Source organism: Apteryx rowi, unplaced genomic scaffold, assembly GCF_003343035.1.
Source record: "Apteryx rowi isolate R43461 unplaced genomic scaffold, aptRow1 scaffold_398, whole genome shotgun sequence".
Lineage (NCBI taxonomy): Eukaryota > Metazoa > Chordata > Aves > Apterygiformes > Apterygidae > Apteryx > Apteryx rowi.
Window position 1 is genome coordinate 767,382 of NW_020450507.1, and position 25,719 is coordinate 793,100.

Genomic DNA, 25,719 nt, shown 5'->3' on the forward strand with positions numbered 1-25,719 from the left:
CCCATTAAAGCAGTACTCTGTGGAAGTGCATGCGCTTCCAAACTAGAATGTATCCCATGTGGAGAGCCCAAAGTCAGTGCATTCAGACTAACCACTGGCTAATCCTCTTGTGCTTTTGTTGGGGAAACCCACAAAACCTCCAATGATCAAACCAGCAGAAGTTTACTATAAAAGGATTTTTATTGACTGAATTGGATGAACAGATTAATTTTAAAAAATCATATTACAAATTGCTGCAGTACCATAAAATGAGGCTGCACATGTGGAGACGCCATTCTTAGCCTGCACAGCTCCTGCAGCGCTGTAAGCCATTCTCATTGCAAGCGGTACACTTGAGGGCCTTGAATGAGTCTGTAAAACAGTTCCGAAACACGGACATCTTGCTCCCATGGCACACTGAGCACGGAAGGAAACCAAAGCCCCCGCAAGAGAGGCACTCATGGGGATGCTGGACTCTCTGCTCAAAGAAGAAAGTGAGAAAGACAAATATGTCACTTCATCAACCACCATAAGCTCCRGGACAATGAGGGCTCCAGAAAAACTGAGAATACACATTCTGGTACCCATTTTGAGAAATATCCACCACCCCATCCCAAGGTCTAGCACCATGCAACACCAGTAAATTTGCCTTTTCAGACACACATGCAGTGATCAGACAAGCTCACTGCTGGTTCAATCATCTAGCACAATATATCTTAGTAGCCTGAGTTCATATTTTCCAAAATAACTAGCTAAGTAATATCCTGTGTACAATACTCTAATGTCATCTTAGGTCTAGATCAGCTCTGCTAGGTATTTTAACTGATCAGTTCTAAACTTCAGGCAGTTTCTGTTGACATTATGTTTTCTCTGGTATATGTTGAAATATAATGACTTTTATAGTTTGCATGCTCATACTTGAATTACATGTTATTCCTATTAGAGCCGATCAAAAGAGTGATTCATAGCTTCTGACAAGGAGTGCTTGAGGAAAAGAGTGGTGTATTCAAATTTATGGGTATAGAACAGTGAAGCTGAACTGTAAAAGAGAAAGATCATCAATATTCAACCGTTATTGGAGGAGAAAATTGCTGCAAGCAAGGTTTGGGCTTCCTTAATTGTCCTAATTCCTGAGTAAAACAATAATTTTACTTTATTTTGTATTGGATTAAAGATAATGGAGAATAAAGGAAGAGATTTCAAAGACATTTTAAGTTGCACTTGCTGAAAATGTTGCTAGTTTATTTAATGATTGCCTTAAAGTTCTGTGTCAGAGAAATTAAAGGTACAACACATTGGGTACTTACCACAGCACAGATATGTGGCTTTATTATTGAGTAAAGACTTTATAGATTTATTTACAAAGGAAGAAAAGTAATCCATATAATCTCTGCTAGTGTTACTCTGAGGAATTATGCATCATTAAAAAAATTAGTTATAAAGTATTACTACTAGATTATACTAAAACATGTACAGAAAACATAGCCCTTATTGTAGCTTCATCAAAAAACTGAAGAGAGTGCAGCAAAACTGTTAAAAACTGTTAAACTATTAACAACTCAGATCAACATGCAAGACTACTAAAAAAATACATGGCAGAATATGAGGAGGAGAAGATTCTTAGCTGAAGTAAGTCATTTTGGCTTCCTTGAGGTCCATATCAGTTTGATATAGTAGAAAATCTGTCTCATGGAGCCTTAATCTGCAAATAATGCATTTATTTTCAAAATGGGTGTGACATACAGTGCAATGCAGATTTCTCCAAAATATACAGTGTGCCCCAGCAGGGCTAGTGAGTTGTTGCAGTGTCCAGTGGGGACAATCCAGGGCATTGTTTATGAGTGCTGATGAAGGGGAAGAGGAAGGCTGAAGCACTCTTTGTGTTGGGCGATACACGAGTCTTGTTGCTGCTGCCATGCTGGAGAATCCTTCTGCTCTGAATCTTTTCTGTCACGTAGAAGTATCTTCCTACTGTTTCACTTGTCTATACTACTCATACAACATTGTTTGGGCCGGTGCACAGCAGCAGTAGTGCAAATTTCTCTAAGATGGAAAATTTTAGTCTTAATAACTCTGCAAAACCCTTGCACAAGCTTTTCTGCCTAAAGGATCTGCAATATGTTTGATGGGTCCATTAGTTTATCCTTATGCTTGAGCAGAAGAGATAGCATGACTAATAGACTATTCAATATATACATCTGTCAAACAAAATCAAAGTCGTGGGAATTTTTTATGTGGGACAAGAAAGCTAGAAATGCAGTAGTATGTTAGTATCAGAAAATCCTTTTTCTCCTCCCCCATTTTTTTTTCGCCCTGTAGCTCATAAACCATTCCTCTTCACCTGGCAAACAACTCCTATTATTAACTTTTCCAGGGAAGGTGTTTACAAGAATTTAATGAAAATTATTATTTTTTTAATCTCAGGAGTGCCCACATCTGTCACAATTTACTGTGGTAGTTTACTTCATTGGATACTGTAGTAATTAATCTCAAAATTTTAAGAGAATAATATTTTTAATCATTAAATTCATTATTGTTTGTTAGGTTTGTAAATAACTACCTTTACATGCAGTTAAGAGAGCTAACAAAAAACAAATACCAAGTTATTTTAACTTAGTTCCTTGAAAAATGACCATTTCCTTCTTGAACAAATGACAGTTTGTGTAAGCATGCTCTGTATCTTCAGTAACGAAGAAACATGACTGCCCCTCGTAGCCGTAGCAAAGCCATTTTTTAATAAAAAACAACAAACCATGGCATGTGTTTGAAGCAGTGGTGGTATTCAGTTAGCAGTTATTACAGTCTGCTGTAACCTGGCCTTGTTTGTCTTTTAGAAGTACTTTCTGTCCCAAGATTAGGACAGACATTGGGCTAGGTACTGATATTACAGGACTCCTCAAAGGTAGACTTTGGGGATAATTCATTCCAAACCAATGAAAAATGTTAAGGAGGTTTATTACCCATCCAGTCTGGTCTCAGTCAGGCAACAATAATGCTGCATGCATTAGTCATATTTATAAATTTGTTTAACTGTTTCTGGTTATGCATTAAATATAAGACCCAGCATGTTCTTCTATAATTTATACAGAAATATATACACTGAGTTATGAGGCAAGGGAGGCTTTGATGAGTTAAGGAACAGGCCAGACAAATGCAGAAGGTAGAACCTGCTCTGCAAAGGGACATATCTCCAAAAAGATGATACAGTCCACAGTTTACTGGGTGGTGTCAAACCTACCTCCTGAATAAGACAGAGGTGCATAACCCTTGGGCTCAGTCTGACTGGAACTTTAGGAGCACTCCAGGAAAGAGAATGGCTATAAAAAACCAGCATGCTTCACAGAAAGAGGTGTTCTCTGATGAATGTGACGTAAAATGCATGGTATACAAAGAGTTACTGAAAGCATATAAGGAAAGCATCTGCTGCAGGCTGGCTAAGTGCAGGGAAAGAGAAACCTTTTAGATTTAATCTTAGGGCTAAATCAACTAGATGTAGCTTTCTTTTATTCCTTCTTCAGTGTCTTTCACAAATATCATCTCCGTGTTATCTACTTTTAATGTTGAAGTTACATGCTTCTTAAGTTTGTATGCTATCTTAATTTGGTTAGGGGTGATTTCAAGATAGACAGATAATAGCACAACACTCCTTTTCTAAGGACACAGTTATCCATATAACACAGACATTATGACAAACATCCTCCCAAAATGTTCTTTGTTGCAGGGTATCCAAAGGAAAACACAAAATGCCTTGGGCAGCCAGTATCACAAGATCAGTGGAAAAGCGATGACCAGTAAAGATCCTAGCTTATAGCAAAGTAAAGGGTAGCAGGCCTGCACTTCAGGTGTCCCCAGGGAGAGTGCGTCAACTGTTCATAACAAAAGACAAACCTGCCTCAGAAAATTTGAAATGACAAGATGAACTATGAGCCAGAGAAAGGCATAATTTGCAACCTGTAATTTGAAATTTGTGTAATTTGACACTTGTAGCATTTGCCCATATTTTCTAGATGTCCAGCTTTAGGTCAAACCAGAATGCAGGAGATTAGCAAATTCCAGGCACATTCACTGCAGTACACAGAGAAGTGGTGGAGCATCCACACAGCAGGCCTGACTTTTCCAGGGCATGGTGAAGAATAAATCCTAAAGATGAAGTCAAAAGTTATGGGAAAGAGAAAACTACTTGCCTCTCCTGCTGTGGCAAAATCAAGAGAAAATAGAGATGCACATTTGGTTTTGATGTTATGGCCACCCACATCTTCTAAAATTTAATGGGCTGTGATACTACGTTATCAATCATTCAAAGAGCAAAAGCAAAAAGGCATTTCAGATCATCAGTTTATAACAGAGGGAAAGGAACTGGTTAAAATAAAGTTCTCAATTGCAAATATTCAATATATGTTCCTTATGTTTGCAGAAATACAGTTACCTCAATTTTGGTTAAGAGATCCTGCAGTTCCCCAGATTCATTCATTAGCAAAATTTTCTCAGCACCCTATTAGTAAGAAGAAGAAAAAGGTCAGCCAGCTTAGCATGAAAAAACAGAGATGATTAGAAGATCTGGTCTTGAAAATCTAAGCAGTCTGAGGACAAATTTGATTCAAATTAAGTATTTTATAATTAGGTCAACCTTAGAAAAGCTAGAAGGGAAGAAGAATCTAAACCTAGTTCTGACAGAACTGTCCAAGGTTAGTTATCAATAGTCATATTGCATTTCCTTTTTGTAACAGGTCACACAGCTTAGAAATTGTGATTGCATTCACTTTATTTTACAGGGTATGTTTTCTGACAGAATAAAAAATATATCTAGTTACCATGTCAAAAATTATTATTATACAAATATGCAACACATCAGAGAATGCAGCAAAATGAGAGGAGGAAATTGTATTTCAAATATTCTGGCAATTCAGCATTGAATTAAGACATAATATGCTTAATGTATAACAGAAAGAGAATAAGGGTAATGAAAATACTGTAACAACATTAAAGTCAGACACAACAGTGAATAATAATAATTTAGTCTGAGTACATTAGGCCTCTGAGGGGTTCTGTGATCTGAACCAAGGCAGTAATGAAGTAGTTTTTCTTTTTTCCTTCTGAAAGTAAATGTTCAGAGATTATTGCAGACAAAATGAAAGTGTCAAACATGATATAAAACTTTTTTCTTGTAATTATTGAGGGCCAATCTTATGCTTCAGTTACATAACTGTATGTACTGAATACAAAATATTACAAGCACTTCTGATCAGTGGATCACAGGAAAGCTACAGCAGGCAAGGAGACTGAGGTGCACTCAGGGTGAGAGCACTGCTCTCTCCATTAATGTGAGGTGCAGGCTGCTGAGGAGCATGTGGATCACATACAGCTCAGCAACACTTCAGCTAGTGTTGGACTATTCATGGTGCCTTGCTGGCTGCAGGGTCCTTCCCAGCCTGCACCATTATCCTTCCAATCTTCCTTTTTAAGCTTGGAAAGCCACAGCCACAGTCCCACTGCTTTGCTGAGAAGGAAGTCAGGCCATAAGCAGGCAGAGATTCACTGCATGCACCACTGACTAGTTATCAGGAGGCTGCTGAGTGAGGTGCAAAGCAGGAGCAGGTGAGAGGCCAGTGGCCATACCAATACATGAGCACGGTGCACCCAAGAACCACTCCTGTGTCTAGCCTGAAAGCTGACAAAGGGCAGCAGAAGCATTGCAAAGGATTTCATGTGACACCCTAGCAAGGTTACTTTCCCTGCACAAAGTCTTTTTACTCTGGCTTTGTACAAAGAAAAGCACTTTGACTCAGTGTTCAATGATACACTAAACGGCTCCTTTGCTGACTTCTTTACCATGTTCATTGTCTCTTATTCAGAGGCAGTTTATACTTACAGTATTGCATGTCATTTAAAAAGCAAAATATTAATATTTTAGTGGATGTGAGTGGCACTTTTGCAGTGACTGCTACTCTATTATGCTACATTCAAAAGATTTAAAAAGAGAAGTATCTACAAAATAATTAGTAGTGGTTAATTAGTGGCTAATTAGTCGCAGAAGAAGATGGGAGACTCGGATCTGCTAGCCTTACTTGTGCTGAGTCTTCCTCCATTGAAAGCTATTATAAACGGCAGACGCAGAACATACCAGCTTCTACATATGCATTACAGCCCTCTGTGCCCCCAGCAGAGCAGCGTTTAGCAGTCTAGCAGCCTCTTCACACTTGCCCTCTAATCCCTCTTTGTTTCCACACAGAATGGGCGATAGGAGTGATTGGCACAACAAAGCAAGGGTTGGCTAAGAAGGCCCACAGAGTATTAGCTCAGGGCTCCTACGCACTACGGTGGCGGAAGACAAAGCTTGCACTGGCCGTGCCATGCAGAGACGTTAAGGATTTGCAGCTTCATTGATGTAATTACAGCACTGCAAATTCCCTAATCTAGACAAGCCCTGATTTGCCCTCATTTAGGAAAGGTAACAGTTGGCAACAGTTGGCAAAAAAAACCAAAACATTCCTGTGACTTCTGCTCCATGTTACAATGATACTGTATTATAAAGCTGAATGGCTTTTACAGCAGTATAATTAAAAGTTTGACAGGTTTTCCATTATAGATTCAGATTTTGAGGGATTTATATTTCAAATGGCATTCAGTTAGCATTATGACATAGCTGTGTTATTTCCAAAATGGAAAGTCTCGTTACTACAGCTTTAAAATAAAAAACAAACTTCCAAATGGCTAGCAACATTTTTAAGTGTTTCGATATGTCTTTTACAATCAGTGTCTGCCTCAAGTGAAATTTTAATGAAAAGTATTTTACAGAGTTTAACCTACCCTTTGGATCTGTGAGTCTTAATACACAGTGGGTGTAATTCATAGTGCTATTACAGAAAGCAGCTGTTACTTAACTCTGATAGCTGCTTTCTGACCAGAAAGTGACGCCTTTCTTTTTATTCTTATTGTGTTCAGTCGAATGGGATGAAAAACACTTAAAGAGTCCATCCCTCCTAAGACTAATATAAGGAGCACTACTGGCAGTAGTACTGCCATAATGTTTGGAGAAGCAACAGAGATAGTGCCCCAGATGCATAGGTCCAGCAGTAAGTGGAGTGAGCTTTCAGTGGAGTGAGCTTTCAGCTTTCTATTAACCAGGCAAAGCTTCCAGACCCCAACTTTTAAGCACTTATCTTTTAACTTAAATAGTTCTCTACTGTTGTGGAGGAACCCAGGGGCTGTAATCAGGTCTTTGACCTTCTTTTTGACAAACAAAATCCGAGGTCCACTAAGTTCCCTACTGCCTCTGTCACAGCATTAAACCAGTTTGTTGATCACCCATCGTGTATGTCACCAGTTACCATTTTCTTGATATAATTCTTCATCAAGGAATATGCCTAGATATATGCCCTTGTGCTTGGCTGTATTAGAAAGCCTGTTGATTTCAGGAGACTGTCCCTCTTCCACATCCTTCCTTATACACAGACAAAAATGAGTACAAGACTGCAACCTTGAGTGAGGATGGGCAGTGAAGCAACTGTGACCACTGTGCGAGAGAAGTGGGTTTATGAAAGTAAGGAACACATGAACTCAAGTGGACACATTTGCTGTGCAGATGACTTCCCTTATCTCATTAAAAACAAACTTTTGCTAAATTAATGGGAGAGGCTCCAGCCTCTTTCTAAAGCAAAAGCATGCAACCGCATGCCTTACTGTTACTATACGTGCCATTTTTTTCACTGTGGTTTACCAAGGAAACAGACAGCATATAGGTTCTGTCCTTGCCCAGAGCTCATATACTCCTCAGCCTGCAACATTACACCTCTCACAATGATGTGACCCCTGGCAGCAGACAGGCATAGAATTTGATTAAATGACGGAAATCTTCCCATAAACTGAGAAAGCTGTGAATGCATTACAGTACAAGGGCCAGAAATGTTAGATTTGATATGCAAAGACCTAAAACACCAGATTTCTTTATAAGAGAACATACCATTAAACCTTGCTCTCCCAGAGATGCTAAAATGTAAAATGGAGAAAACAAGTGGAAAAACAGAAAGTGACTTGCATGCAATAATTACACAATCTTACTGTCCATAGAGCCATTCATATCCACCCCATTAAATGAAAGCCAGGAGAACATGCTCACTCTGACAAAATATGGAGGCATTTGAGGGCAACTAATCTTGTATGGCCACTGGAAAGAAGCAACAGAAGAAACTTTTACTATTTCTATAACAGAACAATATGTTACAAGGGTATTTTCTAAAAATCAATTACAAAAATAGCCTCATCATTCTCAGGAAGTAATCATAACAAATGAGTCAAAATATTTTACTGCAAATCTCATGCCACTGTAGATTCATTAGAGCTGGGAAAATTAAGTAGGAAATTGTTTCTTTGGGAAAAAGAAATAAAAATTATTAAATCTATGTATTTGAATATGATTCAATTAGTTTTGTACATCAGATGAATACTGGAATTTAATCACATATTTAATGTGAAAAAATAGAGCAAATTAAATTATTTTTAAATTATTATTCAGTGAGCTATCATGAATACTAAGGATGACTCTATTTTGCATTTTTATGTGCATCACTTTCGCCATCTCCCAGCAGACTGGGACTTTGCATAACATAAGTCTCTAATGAACATGAGTACCTTTGTAAAAGAGTAAATGAATGCTTCAGTTCTTTTCTGTATTGCTTTCTCTGGAAATCATTTTTTATTCTGCTTCAGTGTCCCAGCAGATGGCATAATTCCATTTCAAATGAGACAGCCTCAGGTGAAAAGGGGGGATTAGATCAGCTGGTAAAGAGCATGCAGCAGAAAGAACCTGGAATTTCCTAGCAGACTTTTCTAGACAGTGTATGTCAAGAAATACAATGATTCAATCCTGAAAAAAATAGATTAAAATACCTGCTATACTGCAGTATGCAGCATTTGACAGGGAGTAACTACGATTTTTCTGTTGCTTCTGCTCAAGTAGCCAGTTTGCTTCATTTCCCCTATGTAGGCAATGATAAATTCCATAGCATTGTGAAGATTTATCCACACAACTTACAGTATTCTAACAACCTTGCCAGTGCTTCTGAATGGCTCAGATAACATGTACTCTATCAGATGCACATACACTGTGTTCTGGTGCTTTATTGCTACATTTATCTCATTAAAAATAATCTTGTCCCCCTTCAAAACTGTTCATATTTTAATTGCTTTTTTTCTCCTCCCTAAGACTCATTGAAAGGTGCCTGGCTCGATATAGATTCTTCTTTGTATTGCTACATGCAACCTCCATAAGGGAGGGATTTGCTGGGAAATAAATATTTGAAACAAAAAGAAAAAGAGAAAGAACATTGTGTGGTTAATTTACTGACACGCCAGGCTTCTGGATTTCTGTGTTGCATTTGCATATCAGAAGACAGTCCTCTTAAAGGCTTTATAGAAATATCCACTGCTACGGAGATAGAATTCTGTAATTAGTACCCAAGGAAACACACCCTAATGAAACACAACCCCACATGGGACACAGACAACTTAATACATGTTGGGTCACTGATGCACTGTCTTTTTAAGGTGCCACATCCATGAGGCATTGAAATATCTGGAGAGGGATTAGTTCATTGCCACATCCTGGAAGGTTAGTTAGACATTTGTAACCTTCTTGACATGCAAAGTGCCCCCCCTCCCCAATTTGTTGCACTTCCATCCAACACTAGTCTCTCTTATGAAGTCATATTAAAGCAATAAAATAAAAACTGCAGTAAAATACCGCTTTTTGCCTCATTTACCAAATGGAGTCTGTGGACACGTGCCCCTTGCCAGTGCAATGCAGAGTTCATCATTGGCCTCTCCCTTCCCCATCCCTCTCGAGAGCCGCCGCGGGGCTCCCTGTGTTTGGCCCCGGTGGGCCCCCTTGGCTTACCTCTGCTCACATAAAACTCAGCTTTCCCATCCTGGTCCATGCCAACTAAAGCACATTACCGAGGGATCCTACGAGTAGCCATAGCAACAGATGCAAAGCAGCAGTGACCCCCAGTAGGGCGATAATTAGCAGAAAGCAACACAGAGCAGAGACCCTGCTGTGAGCACAGGTAAGGGGCACCCACAGCCGCAGAGCAAAGGGGTGCCACTGTCCTCGCTGTCCATGATGGCCGCCGTGAGCAGAGCAGGCCTCTCCTGAAATGCTCCCTGCCCACAAAGCAGTTTCTCAACAAATAATACTGCTGGTATGTGGAATAATTTTAATCCCACCCTGGGGCCAAAGTTTCCCCCATTTAACCACGTTGTGCTTCATCAATTTAATCAAAACAAATATCTTTTACCTCCCCACCTCCACCCCCAAGTCTGATATTGTCCTGCTTTTTACCAGACAAAAAGTTTTTTCTTGTGTTAAATAATGTGAATAGAGTTGCCATGCTGTAATAAATGTCTGTAAACCAGAATATTCCATCACAATACCAAATTCTTTCTTCATTTTCTTACCTACTGGTGTCAGCAGGTAGTTTGACAGCTGGATTTGTCTCTCCTACAGACAACTGGCTTCCTAATTCATCCCCTTTCTTTCATTTCTATACCTCTCCAAAATATCTCATACAATACTGAAATGGCTTTAATAAGACTTTATTGCTTGTTACACTATTGCTCCTCTGTCAAGAGAAAAGTTTCACGTAGTCTTCTAAAACATGGAGAAGTAAGTGGTGAATTAATGGGCTATCCATCATACCAAAATGACTGTAATCAGGCTTCAACTAGGGCTGAGCAAATAATTTATTCAATACATTTCAGTACTTTAACTGATTTCTTCTGACAAATTCATCACACAAAGACTGAGATTTTCTTGAACTTGGTCGTAACTCACTTTTTTTTATTTTTACCATCACAATTAGGTGAGCAACTCTTAGTCTGAAACTTGCTGAATTTTAAGCTGCTTTCAAATGAAGTATATTTCTGCTCCTGACTGACTAGGTAATTCTGTGACTCAGGTTTTTGATAAAAACATTCTCTAGTATGAATCAAAATTTCACTATCTGCTAATATTGTAAACATAACTGCTCTTGCAGCTGTTGCTCCTCTGGTGAGCATACCTGCCAGGAAGCTCATTTGCTAGACTGCTCAGAGAAACCTGCTTCAAATAGAGCACAGCCAGATTTAAATGTGTGCTAGGAAGGGAAAAGGAAGGAAAGAGAGAAAGGGTCAGTGTTTGTGCAGGCCCAATATCAATTATGTGCTGTTTGTTGATTACATCCCATTTAATTGTTTATATCTGTAATAAAAATGGAATTGTTAAGCAACACAAACAAAATAGTCCTGCTGTGTTTAAATATAGTTTGCCTTCATAAATCACAGTCTCGCTGTTGGTGCTAATTACAAGTTCTTTACCAACTGACACATATAACAAATACCTTTTCTGAGCTCTCAAGTGATTTTGTTTGTGTCATTTTTCAGAATCTTTTTCTTTTAAACTCTGATTTTTCAGTCTCTGAGAAATAAGTTTCTACAGTGCAGGCTGGTCATAATGAAAAGATGGTCTCAAATATCGATTGGCTTTTAGCCCCAGAGTACCAGAATCCAAATGTGGATTACAATTTTCCACTTGGAGTTTATGTCTCGCAACAGAGCAGGGTTATGCTTTTTTTCTCTCTCTTTTAGGACTAATTTTTTCTAAAATTAAGTATTAACCACTTCTGTACCCAAAACAATGTTCAACTGATTACTTATGCCTGGTATAGACCACACCATATAAAATTCCATGCATGGTCAAAGTCTCAAGACCCAAGCTGTTCGACACTTTCATATTCAAATGCAGATACTATTAAATGACAGTTTTAACAATAACTGTATACATCTTCCTGAGTCAGTCATACATATAGGTTCTCATGAATGTGAAGAAAAAATCCATTTATCTAGATTTTCATGGCTTGAACTAAAAAGATAAACTATTTTTAAGAAACAGAGGATAGCTTAGCCTGTATTACTGCTTCTTATCCCCCTCCCAATAGCCTTCTTCCAAGTCTGTCTGTTGCATTCACCTGTTGTGTCTTTGGATCAAGCATGTCAGTGTGGATGTGGGCAGCACCCACCAGAAAAGGAGTCTCTGTCTTTGATTGTTCTCATCATTCCATCATTGCCAACAATTTTCTTAAAAACTTGCCTCTCATTCGTACAGATTTTCATCTGATCTTACAGGGTATAGAATAAAATATATGCTTGTGCTTTACTTACCCCAAGATAATGGCCGTCAATAAACACTACAGGGAGGGAGGGAACTTCACATACCCTCCTGCATCTTTCATCTAGTTCTTTTCCATAATCGCTGTTCAGAGCAATGTTTTTTTCTTCAAATTTAACTCTGTGATTTTGAAAGATCTTTCTAACCAGTTCACATCTTTCAAAAGTGGTTCTCACCACACGAAGGCTGGTAGTATAAATTATTATGCGACCAAATTCTGGCACTGTTGATACCTGGAAAACAAAATCATTTTAGTTTCCATTGCAGCATATAAGGTGTTAACAGTTCATCTATTTTCATGGCTGCCTTAATAGCTTCCAAGTATTGAACAATTTCATTTAAAATTTTATTTAAGCAAGAAAATGCATCTTGAAAACACAATACAAAATTGTACTTTTCTCAAACATAAACGTGCAAGGGAAGGAGGTTCTTGTAACCACCAACTTACGGCAAATTAAACTGTTTATCTGAGTAAGGTGCACCTTCACATTTTTTGGAAAGCTTTGGAGACGGTCAGTCAAGCCCAACACTTTCAAGTAATGAATATTTTAGATCATTTTGGACTTTGGAATGTGGATAAGTCATCACCCTTTAGCTGAGCTATCGGAAGCATCTGTACACAGATTCACCCTGCCTTCCCCGAATTGTGAGATACAAAGCTTTGGCTTAATCCCCTTTCACTGACAAAAGCACAAACTTATAAACTGCAAAAGTGATTTGAACATAGGACTCTGATGACCCCACTGTTTTTAGAGTTGTCTGAATCTGTAATAGTAGTGATCTGTGTTTGTTTGTTTTTTCTCAACATAATAAAGAACTGATTCCTACATCTTCTGACATTTTGATTTCACATGACTTACCAGAACTGTAGTTAACTCTACCACTGTCCCTCATAAAAAAGGACTTGCTTTGAATAGGAAACAGGAGGCTGCAAGGGACCAAAGGACAGAGAGATGCTTTATCTAACATACAAGAATCTACATTTCTTGATGGACAAACAACACTTCCTAGAGAATCAGGGTAGTACAAAAATACCCAGACTAGGCTTAAACTTGCTAGCTCAGAAGTTGTTAGCAGCATCCTTGAAGTGAGTTAAAACAGCCTATGTTAAGCTCCACTGTACCCATGAACCAACAGTAACTTAGAATATTTTAGGTCTCCCCATGCTGAATTAGATTCTGATTGCAGAGTGGACAGACATATCCCTAATCTTCAGCAGGGACCCAAGTCAAATTATTCTAACATCCAACCACACCTTTTAAAAGTACATTTTGTGTGTGTTAAGTACCTGATTCAAAGCCCATTGCAGTTACTGGAGGCAGCGCCATTGGCTGTAATAAGTTTTATACTGCAATTCAGGTTTGAATTTTTACCCCTCTTCTTCATAGGTAAAACTTTATACCTCATCTTTCCTCTCTGGGATGGAAACAATTAGGAAATGGCAAACTAACAGAGATTAGTTTTTCCAAGAGAGAGGGGTACATTTTAAAAAAGCCTGAGAATCATTGTTCTAACCAAAGATATTATGTTGAGATAAATAGCTAAAACCCTAGCTTTTTTTTAAGGGTAGTAAGACATTTCTAAGACTTTTGAATTATCCATTAGATTCAGCAAATGAAATTTCATGATCTCAGCAATATTTGAGAAATAAAACCATACGGTAGAAACGTAAGGTAGAAACATAAGAACTTTAGAACTTAGAAACATAAGGTAGAAAATAAGCAAAGATACCTATAACACAATGTAGCAATTTGTGGAAAGTGAATCTTGATGTATGAATAAATAATTTTTGAACTATGGCATGTAATAATTGTAAAGACAAAATTGTAAAATTAGATACACACCACTGCATATTTTTCTCAATAATGAAGTCACGATTTATCTAAGTAAATGCAACAAAAAAAGTCACTGCAGAAAACGTATTTTACTTAAAAAGGTTCTTAGAAGTGAAAGAAGAGTTCTCAGGAAAAACATTTGAGTTTTATAGATCACTGAAAGTGTAATTGCTAACATATGGAATTTATCAGTTTTCCACCTCCCATGCTGGGAAGAAAGCATGTTGCAAGGGGTCAGTATTTATTTCTCTTTGAACAGATTTCAGGGCTTCTATTCTAGGAAAAATGTTATAAAAAGTAAGCTACTTCTCTCTGACCTTTTTTCTAGACTTAAAATCTGTTACACCTCTACTGCAGCAATTGACTCTACCCCAGCATACTATTCACACATTTCAAGTGAGAGGATTAGCTTGTCCTTTACTTAAAAGACAATTGTCCTTTACTTAAAAGACAAGTACTCTCCATAAATACTGTCAAATATTATAGTAACGATGCACAGATTGCTGAGAGGAAGGGAAATTGATCCTTTTCAGAAGAACCCAAAAGGAGTTCTTAAGAAAATATTCATTCAAAAATAATTTCACATATTCATTGTTTTCTCCTCTTTCGAGTGAAAATACATTTTGAAGTGAAAAACTATACAACAGGTTGGAAATTCTTGTTCCTTCATAGCTCTAATCTCTAGTGCTATTTGTTCCCAGACACCAGGGGCTGGCTGGATAGATACAGACAGTCATTATCTCAGGAAGCATCAGGACTGCAGTGTCTCTACAGCATACAAATAAGCAGTTGAAGACATGGAAAAATGGAAAGTTGTAAAGTGATCTGGAAAGATATCAAGTGATAGGCATGTACACAGAGTCCCTTTTATGTTTATTCCTTTATTTTTTCTTAATGTGGTAGTGAAAAAAAAATCCTTATTTGCACTGCAAAGAAGTATCTAGGGCATTGGCTAAATAATTTTTTAGGGAAATTTTAGTAAACACCTATTTTTCTGTGCTACATATACGCACAACTTGTCTTTGGCAGGATTTTATCATACCAGGGAAAATCTGTCCTGTCATCTGTCCTGAACCACACTAGTAACTAAAAACAAAAGTGAACACAAGTAGAGAGGTTTACATGTTTTTTCTGGATGAGAATCTTTGCTAATTCCTATTTTGCTACCCAGTTTGGTGGCTTTTCATATTTAATGACTAGATTATACTCTTGAAGTAAATCAACAGAATTATGTTATAGCATATCTCACCATACTTTTCCTTCCTAGATTGGAACTGTAGCAAAATTATAATAAAATACAAGCAATGTAAACAAATGAATGGAAGGTATTTTAGAAAATGAACTTTAATGGTTTAGTGTAACAAACTTTAAATTTGAATCATCTTTATAGGACTCATAAATGCACATAAAATTTGAGCTGAGGTTAAACAGAAGGTAATTTGTGGGTCAATAGGCATGACAAAATTTTGCTAAGCTTTTGGAAGTTAGGCAGAACAACAAACCAAAAGATTTGGAGCAACTTATATTGACAGCTTTCTCAAATTTCCTATAAGTGTGCTTCTTGCTGAAACCTGAAGCTAATTGAAAATCATTTGGTTTGAGGTGGCAACTTTTGTGTCAGATTCAGTAAGTCCTACATACATAGCCCATGAGTATGTGTCAAGGAAGGGATTTATGATTTCAGAGAGAAATAAAGTTACTGTAGTAACAATCCTCTACATCATTTACAGTTCTTAGTTTAAAAGCACCATACCACCATCTGACAAAGAAGGGTCCAAAGGAAGTATCTGTTTTCCTGCCTAAACCTGAATAGCCTGCATTTTGCTTGGGAGCTTCAAGTGGGCAGCAACAGCAGCAGCATGCCTTGCCTGACTTCATGACACAAATGCCTGTCTCAGTGATTCAGGAACAGCAGCCCTATTTTTTTTTTTTTTTTGATCTGGAGAGAAAAAGTAATTGTTGCACCTGTTTGACCTTGTTCACTGCTGAGCATGAGAAAGCCAAAAGACCTTTCACGTTTAGCACCTGACTCCGTCTTTTCACTGACGTCCTTACCAGGTGGGCCAGGGCTTCTGTGAAGTCACGCTTTGGGAGCAGAGACACAGTTGGCAGAGGTAGGCCAGTGTGCTGGGGGGCAGCGGGGGAATCCTGTCCCTCTGCCATCCCACCTGCATCCATCTGACACGGTTGCAGCTAAATGCATCAACTGAGCAAGTTTTCTTCAAACAGCATCATCCTATGAGGTTGGATATGCGAGTTTAGCATCAAGAACAGAGGAAGTAATTGGTGATGAAAAAGAAACATAAGAAAGGCTTTCTTAAATGAAAATAAGCAGATGGGAGCAGAAAGGAGGGTTGCAGGGGGCTGAGAAAGGAGTGAACGGAGAGAAATAACTGAAAAGAGAGAATAAACTTAAAACAAATGTCAGTATACAGACAAAGAACAGTACAAATTAAATGTAATATTTAAAATGTGAAAAATATGACAGAAAAAGACAGACAGTGAAAAAAAGTCACTAAAATGTGACCTTCTGAACCTTTTTTTTTTAAAAAAAGAAAGCCTAGTAGCCAGGCTAAATGTATAACATAAAATACATTATGAAATATATGAATCCCCATATCATTTCAGTATTTTGGAGTAAATTTTTTGAAAACAAGATGTACTGGTGGAGCTGCACAAATATCATGAAATATTTTGGAATCATACTGCTAAAACATGCATTTAAGAATTTATCTTTTCTGTATAACAGCTGCCATGACACTAATAACAAATTTCTGAATATCTTTGAAAATGATGTATAACATTCTCATATGCTCATGGAAAAATTCAGGTGTTTCCATGGTACTTCTAAAGGCCATTAAAGTATGTATGCCATAAAACTCCCATGGAAGTCTCTGGGTTCAGACTTTCTCTACTGTGTCTTGATCTCTGGCTTCTAGATCCAGTAGCAACTGAAGTAGCAATAAAAAGAGTCCATGTTTCTCTGCTAGTCAGATAGCTATCCCTGACCATTTCCTTCAGTTTGAGTGGATATCACTTAGACTCCTATCTGAGAGGGGAATTTATAAAATGAATTACTAAATAATAATACTGTATTACTTCTTCAGTATATTTGTCATGAATTGCTTTCCCAAGGTTATAGATTTTATTTAATAGCTTTTACAATATTTTTACGCCTGCCCTGCTGACATGAGTTTTCAGCCTAATTTTTATTTGGTTGCAAATGAAAACTATCACAGCAACACTACGAAAGCAGTCTAGGGATTTTTTTTTAATTCTTCCTCTGGAGAGCAGGTGTGGATATTCTTTGTTTTAACCTCACTGATATGAAAAGAATATCTATTTACATTTATACTCATGTATAATTTATATCATGGTGGTATCATCTGCAAATTTACACTTGGTTCTTTTAAAGTACTCATTTTCCTGTGTTTGTTTCCAATAGCAAATGCAACAAAAATCAGTTTTATACTTTGCATTACATGAGCAACTGTACTCTAGCAAAGGCAGGATATTTTTTCTGCTTATTTTAATGTGCTGGTATAATACTTTGGCAAAAGCTAAAATCTTAATGCCAGCCTTTAGCAAACACAAGATTTTTAGAGGTTTCTACTATGTGAAGGATGAACATTCAACTAATGCTGTCTATGTGGTAGTGAATTGCTTCTTTGACCTGAATCAATGGCTGATATGCCCTTCTCTGTTTCAGAATATCATCTTTCAACATCTCAGTGTTCTACTGAAATAAGCACCCCTTTGCTTTGTAATTAGATACTGTCAGACTGGCAGAAGTATCTGTTATCCATTGAATCAGCTGAGGAAGGAATTTACAGCACATTACAAATCCTGCACAAGAGATGCTTCAGAGAGTAAATACAGCATGCATGACCTAAAGAAAATGTTGAGCAAGAAAAAATGTGTACATAAATGTGTGTATATATGCACACACATATCTATTTATATAAATGTTTACAAACTTTGTATCATGCTAATGGAGTTGTGAACTTGTCCCTTCTGTCTGTCATTGCTGATTGCCTATTTGAAATTAAAGATTTAATGGCATCTTTCAGAAAGAATAGATTTCCTGGCCAGGAGACCTCTTCCAACAAACAGGTCTTATCTGCCAAGTTAAAATATTTTTCCTTGGCAGGTAGGATCTGTTTACTCATACAGAGTAGCAAAGAGTAGTTAGCCACAGTGTGTGCTCTCAGTACAAAATCACATTCTGTGCCATTTCACTATTTGTAGTCTAAACCCTTCATAGGCACTTTCTCACCAAGGCACACTGGGCACTTCATTTTAAATTTAAGCACTCTCTTAAGTGCCTTACTATGTTAAGGCTGTAGTCTGTACTGTCTTCAAGGATTTGATGCTATATCAACATTTTGGAAAATTCAGAACTAGAAGCTTATTAAATCCAGAAAGCTGTGTGCTCTAGCAAACCCCAGTAGAACAAAGACTAAATTTCCACAATAGTGCAAGTCATATATTCATGTCAAAGCGTGTGATGACCTTATCTGAAATACCTTACTTTGAAAACATAACACTTTTTCTTATCTTGTTTTGGTACTTACAGGGACCATAACTCTAGGACTTAGAGTCTGTGACCTCATATCATTAGTGACAATGCAATGATATCACCAGTTATCGTCCTCATAACCATCAGCAAACTAGGAAATTCTAACAGTTCCTTTTTGCAAATAGGAAATGTGGGCACCAAGAAGCCAAGACCTAAGTCCTGAAAGAGTTTCATGTAATTTCAGTGAAAGCTGCACACCTAAATTAGGTAGCCAGAGACTCTGGGACAGTCTGAAATATAGATCCTGGCTTTGCTGTCCCCAAGAAGTGGTCAGGTCACTGTTTTCCTCAGATTTTAAAATAGCACAAGTACTTGTCTTCCTTCTGTCTGTCTGCTTTCTGTCACTTTCCTCCCTCACAGATGGCAGCTCTGGAAATATATCCATTTCTAAAAGCAGTATAGGAGACCAGGCCCCTTTGCCTGATTGTGTGTTCCAGCACAGGAGATGAAACATCTCAGGTTTTTTCCTTTCAGTCTGATAGACCTAGATAACTCTGAGGAGCTGTTCACAGCTACAGAGAACAGCTGGGATGCAGCTGACATGAGTCCTGGGATCTCCAGCTCCTGGGCAACTGTCATCTCTCTTTTCTATACACCCACCACATACTGCTGCTTGTAATATAGCACAGTTTTACCTGCATAAGGTTGGCATCCTCAAAATTGTTCATCAGCTGCAGTGCAAAATAGGTATAGGACTTCACTCTACCTAAGACACAAGTATATTTTATTTATGTATGTCTGTAATTTATTTTTACTTCTAAGGCTATTTATCAATTTTGGGGGTGTCAGATGAAAATAGGAAAGGTAATAATAGTATTACATGTGATATTTATATTGTTTCTTTCATCCTAAAGAATCCCAAGTGCTTTTATGCAAAAAATATATTTTGATAACATTATTATCATTGGTGTTCAAGTCATTTGACTGAATACACAGAAGACAAGAGGTGGCTTGTCAAACCTCTAACCCCATGTAAATGTGTATTGCAACCCCTTCTGTTCCTCAGATAACACAATATAACATCATGCCTTTCTTCTGCCAGTGTAGATTTTCCCACATACCTTCTAGCACAGACTGCTGTTCAGGACATGTCAAAGAGTTTTTTTTTCAAACCAGAAAAGATAATTACAATACCATGGCAGTAGAGGATGGGGCATGACCCTGCTTCTCCCTGCTTTTTATAACACTTCAGTTATCAGCAGGTTCAAAAAGTACAAAGACTACAACTGAGCTCACCTCCTAATATCCTTATTACCATTCATCGTGTATACATTCATATAGCCAGGCTGCAGTCTGTTCTCAGGTGGCCTGAGTTCAGATCAGAGCATAGGTTATATCTCCCTAGGGTTCATGGTCTCTGCTAGACTTTATAAGATCAAACTACCTACCATCAGTGTCACACTGACACTGGGGAAAAAAAAGCAGTTCCTGTTTAACAAAGCACAGCAATGCTTAAGGGTATCTAAAATGTCAAACACTACATCCAATTGAAAGGGGGAGAATGGACTAAGGCAGGTAGAATGTATATACCCAGGCTGGAAATTAGCAAGGGCATAATTTATTACGATGATCAAATTATTAGAAAAAGATCAGTATCTGTCCATGCCTAGTTAGATTTTATTTATCAAGCTTTGGAAGGACTATCAGTATTTTCTTACTAGTGTATTATTTCTTTTCTGCATATGATAGGAACAAATGAAACCTTTGAAAATCAAAAGCAAAAGATATTCACATGTCTAGTTCTTATCTAGTCTGTAATTTTCCCAGGAAGAAACAACAAGGTGACATAATGCTTGTTTCTCCCTTTGGCTTGCTTGTTCATTATTTCTTCTTCTTCATACACACCTATTCAACAACTCCAAAAAATTATTACCAGAGAGAAGGAGAGAAGGTTTCTGGGAAGACTCTCGAAAATGTTAAATGGGTTTGTAACAAAAAAAGTAACATTTGTTTGTTGCACACCAGCACCTCCCACAAAGACAGGAGGTGAAGAACCAAGAACAATTGAAAATAATTCTGTCCTCAGCGATTTATAGGAGGCACTAGAAGCTGTTTGAAAAAAGTAGTTCTTTGCTAACAGTATACAACAATCTCATCTAATATGATGCAGTGCTTTGAACTATTCCTGTATTCAGCAAAAGAGATCTGAAGCTAGACAAGCTGTACCTAGACTGGTCTGTAACATGGCTGAGGCTACATTTAGCTAGTCTACCATATGAGATACAGGTTAAGACAGGTAATATCTGAGCTGTTTACTAACTGAGTGTTGCTATCTTCCGTATCTTATAGTCCTCATCTAACTAGTAAATCTCATCTTTCTTTCCAAAGGAAAGATAATGACTTAAAAGAAATGGTAGGGTATTTTTTATCTCTGAAGGATCTTATGTTGGATCCTCAGCACAGTAATGTATTTTATAGCTGATAAAATGTAAGCATTTAGAGGGTCAAACCAAATTGCAGCAAAGTATTACCTGTCATATGCATTTTTTGGATCTGCCAATTGCAACTTTTCCTGGAGACTAGTAGAAGAAATTATTACAGGAAAGTGTAATAATGGCCAAAGTATTGCCCTGGAAACAACAGATGTTGGGAAATTGCCAAAATGCAGTTGCCCTTTTTTCAATTTCAGTGCAAGGTTCTCAAACACAATCCAGGTAAGTTGTGAAAAACCTTCAAATAATACATCAAATACTGTTTATGTATCTATTAATGTAATGTTGTTACTTTTTCCTTAAAATGCAATCAAAATCTTTCTCAGCTAATCCAGTGATGGTCACAGGAACCAAATCCTGGATATTTCTTACTTAATTGACTTTACTCCATTCCTTTTCACTATTTAAAAACCTTTCACTATGGTAGTGATCTCTGTGATTCAGTTTGCTGGCATCTTTTTCCCTGATCATCACTCTTACAAAGACATGAAGAAAAAATCAGTGTTAGGATGTACAAGGCAAATAACAATAAAATACTAGAGCCAGACAAATGGTCCCACAAGTAATCTCTATACAGATGGCCTGTATAGACTTTGGACTGCTTGTAGCTTTGAAACTCTCACTGCCGGTACACAGAAAACCTTTATGACTGCATCTATATTGGAAAAATCTGACACATAAGTCAGGGCAGTGCAGTTCCATTAGCAGTGGTACAAAGAGAATTTGGTTTCAGAAAATTTTCATCAACCAGTGCTATCACCATACAATAATAATGTGCTTTTATTTTAGCACAGCCCAGATTCAGTTCTTCACTATTTACAGCAGGGAACTCCCAGTGCAATTTTAAGGCAGCAGTCAAGAATATCCAAACCAAATTTCAGTGAGGCACAGGAATAATCTCCCCTTCATTTGCAAAATGTGCCATGGGATTTTGTACCAAAATAGGTAGTTGAGACATGACAAGCTATCTTTCAGCCTTATTATGGTCCCATCTAAAAAATATGTCTCTGGAGTGAAATGTTTCCTGGATTAAGTAGCAGTTAAAATGAGGATTTGGGTGTTGTCCCATTGCTTTAGTTTCTTTGAGTATATAGGTCATTATAAGCCATGGAAAGCATTATTCTAGGATGCTTATTTTATATTAATTAGTTTGACTAATGATATAGATACATTTGGGGTATTTTAGCTGGTCCAAGTCAATAAACAGGATTCATCCCTGTATGACTTAACTGGATGGACAGAATCCTCTGCTTTCATAATCCTGTTTCAGAGAGAATGAAACTGCAGTATTTCCTAGAATACATTGTGCAAAGGAACAACATTTGTCACTAAGAAGGCTGATTAAAAGCAAAGTTAATAGAATGATTTTCTAGCTCTTAGGCCATCATTTTCTTGAGCACACATCAGTGAAGATTCACTTGGGTTAAATCCATGAGAGTTTCTCAGTGTGTTTATTTTAACAAATACAGTATTTGCTTGTTGGGTGAGCAAAGTGGCCTCAGACCACAAGGGAGGTACATGTGCTTTTTCTGATATTGATCTTCATCTTCACTTAGAGCTTGATTGCTTCTCAGTCTTTGATGGCAGGGCTAGAGCATAATCCAGTCTTGTTTTTTATCTGTTAGTTGATAATTGTAATGTCATCTCTGAAATGAATTGATCAGGGAAGAGGAGGGTAAAGGAAGTTAAAAATTGCTCTGATACTGCTCATCAAATTGTCTGTTCATCTGTTTTAAACTTCCCTTACTCTTCCCTTGCCTGATCAATTAATTTCAGAGCAACAAAACTTCTGCCTTCCTGTACAGGAGGAACGGTGCTGGGATTCTTTTGTTTATGCACACAGTATTATGAAAAATGTCTCTTCTGAGTCAAAGAGCAGCATTAAACTATAAGAGTTTTTCTTTCCAGCAAAACAAATAGGAAACAATAGTTTTTAATGGGGGAAAATTCTGTTTTATTCTGATACATAAATTTTACTATCCATAACAGTTTTATAGTGTATTTAATACTAATATGCATAATACCTGCCTTATCCTGTACAGAGTACTTCATGCAAACCTGAGCATCTGTCTTAACAATGACTTCCTTGGCACTGAGGAATTCAATATTTCCTCTGTATATCTATTCCATGTTGAAAGTCTCACTGTAGTATGCTGTAACCCTAGCATACAACCAGGAAAACCATTGTTTTCTATAGATGCAGTGACAGTAGGAGAGTTATAAGCTAATTTTACTATCATTTGATTATCTGCTATGTTTGATAAATGGCTCTGAGTTGAACAATCTGAGTGGCGTTATAAACAAGTTCTTTTTTTTGATGTAATCGCTGAATCAGGAAATTGAAACCTATCCTTCTGCAAAATTGTGTTATAGAGTTATAGGAGGTATAAGCTCTCTGACTACCTTCCTGTGTCTTTGACTGCATATAACAAATACTACTTAGAACTGCTTATAAAATCTGAATAGCATTTCTTAAGACATAGCCTGTACCACTCAGATACAGATGAAGAGATAAAAAATTTTCAGAAAAATTCAAAGGCAAAAACTCCTTTGTGTTCAGGTCTGAAATCCTAGTGGAAAATTATTTGTTCTTCTGGCTACACCAAAGTCAGGAAGAAAAATTTACCACAGAAGTGGCTAAAATATAGATTTTTTTAAGTTAAATGGTAATCCAAAGAATAAATGAAAGTTTTATTCTTAATGTTGGTCACCAACTGGTGTTGTTGCAATAGAGTGTAAAGAACAACTTATTTCCTCCCATTCAACTGACTTCACTATACCTTCTGTATTTAACCTATAATGGAAAACTCATGTTTACCTATTCCTCTGCCTTTCTCTTTATCTCAGAGAACTGATCAGACTGCAGCCTAAGCTTCCCTTCCCCTCCAGCAAGCCTGACTGTTCTTCATCTCTCTTCCAGGTTAAAGTTGTCTTTCAGGACTTTAACACCCAGTTTTCATCAGGCGTCCAGCAGAGTTTTATACTTCCTCCAGGACTGCCAGCATGCAGAAGCCTACCTTCTCTTGCTCTTCCCTCTCTCCTTTCTGCTTTGTTTTCTCAAGCCAGAGCACTCCACCTCCACACTTGACATGTCTGGCAGCTATTGTGGGACTGATTTAAGTGCAGCCCTTATCTTCATGTGAGATTTATGTAAGGTCAAAGTTGCAAGCCTCTGCTGCAGGCAGGTTGCAAGAATGGCTGCAATTTCAGCCCCTCCGAGCTAGAGGCCTCCATGGTGCCAGCCACTCTGGTTCAGAAGTAGCCTCTGTTTCCATGCTACCTTTTAGTTGGACGGAGCATGTTATGAATCAGCCAAAATGCAACAGAGGCCCACAAGAGAACTCAGACCACTTAGCAGATAGATCTCCCAAAATCTAAGCTAGGAACAATTGCAGCAAACAGAGTTTCCAGGTTTCTGCATGTAAGCCTTTTACTCGCTAAGTGTCAGACATATTTGATTCTTTCATATAAAGATTGGTGCCCTGCATTGCTGTGGAACACATACATATTTGCCCTCCTAAAACCAAAAAAGTAGTGGTTATTTTAGAAAGTAAACTAGAATATAGATAGTTTAAGATAATAAACAATCTATATGTATTTCTGTCTTATTTAAGACCTGCTGTGCTGGTAGTGAATTTTTAAGCATCCCAGAAAGAGTATTTTCCTCCCTTAGACAGAAGTCTTTTCAATTGTGACAGTTCAGCTGTGGATGTCCAAGACTCTGCCATAAGCAGCCAGGAAGAGACTGAGCCAAAACCTTCAAAGCCTTATACTGGTTACAGTTTATTGCTGAAATGTGACAAATTCAAAGCATCAGTTCCCTCTCTGCCGGGTTATTGATGAATTCTTTGAATCCAAGCCAATATGTTTACTTAATCCTCTTACCAAGCATGTAGTCAATACAGGATATTTAAAACTATTGCAGAGCACCTCCACAGTCATTACACCAGCTTTGCAGGCTCCTGACCTTCTGACAACCACAGCTGTTCCATCTTCCTCCTAGACATCTCTGTCAATCCTGATAGCAGGTAGCTTTCTTCAGCATCCCTTGGATAAATTTAGTTTTTCCCCACAAGCATTTGATTTATCTGCTGAATTCTCTTACAATTTCAGTGTTCCTACTTTCTTCATCTTCACCCTCTCCAATATGTTCAGTCACAGACCTTGCATAACTATCACCTGAGCTTTTCTGCAACCTAATTACTTTGTCTCACTATCTACAACCTGGCCAGTCTCATTTGCTATGCCATGATCTTGGTTTCCACTTTAGTTCCTCCAGCTCTTGGTTAGCTTCGTATTTTCAGAAATCTCTATAGAACAACTTCCCAAGGATGCTGCACAATTTCATCCTACCAGCTTTATCCAGAGACGTTTCTCTAAAGACTTTCCAGTTACCTTTATCATCATCTTAGAGAAGAGAAGGGTCTTTGCTTTCCTCACCAACAACTTCTTGAGTTATACTCATCTTCTCCCAGTGTCCACTCACCATAGTTTTCTGTCTGACCTCCAGCACTGCTTGATATAAGGTGAATTCCTTGCAAAATCATCATAAACAAATTATTTTGCAAAGTAATGGTGTAATTTGAACATGTGCAAATAATTTGCATAAAATTTCACAACCAACCCACAAAAAATATAGTATTTATGAAGCACTGTGACATAGTAGTGGTCACACAGAACCCCCCCACTTCTGCA

At 37.7% G+C, this 25,719-nt stretch overlaps 1 protein-coding gene across 1 annotated transcript in view; it reads right to left on the reverse strand.

Annotated features, from left to right (window-relative positions):
• Nucleotides 1-277: 277 nt before the first annotated feature.
• GRXCR1 (glutaredoxin and cysteine rich domain containing 1) overlaps nt 278-25,719 on the reverse strand; it is a 41,684-nt gene continuing 16,242 nt past the window's right edge. Inside the window, exons 2-6 of the mRNA XM_026074728.1 lie at nt 22,837-22,848; nt 18,745-18,751; nt 12,172-12,395; nt 4,406-4,471; nt 278-457 (exon numbers count right to left, since the gene is read on the reverse strand). Coding sequence (XP_025930513.1) covers nt 278-457; nt 4,406-4,471; nt 12,172-12,395; nt 18,745-18,751; nt 22,837-22,848 — 489 coding nt within the window. The remainder of the gene's footprint in view (nt 458-4,405; nt 4,472-12,171; nt 12,396-18,744; nt 18,752-22,836; nt 22,849-25,719) is intronic.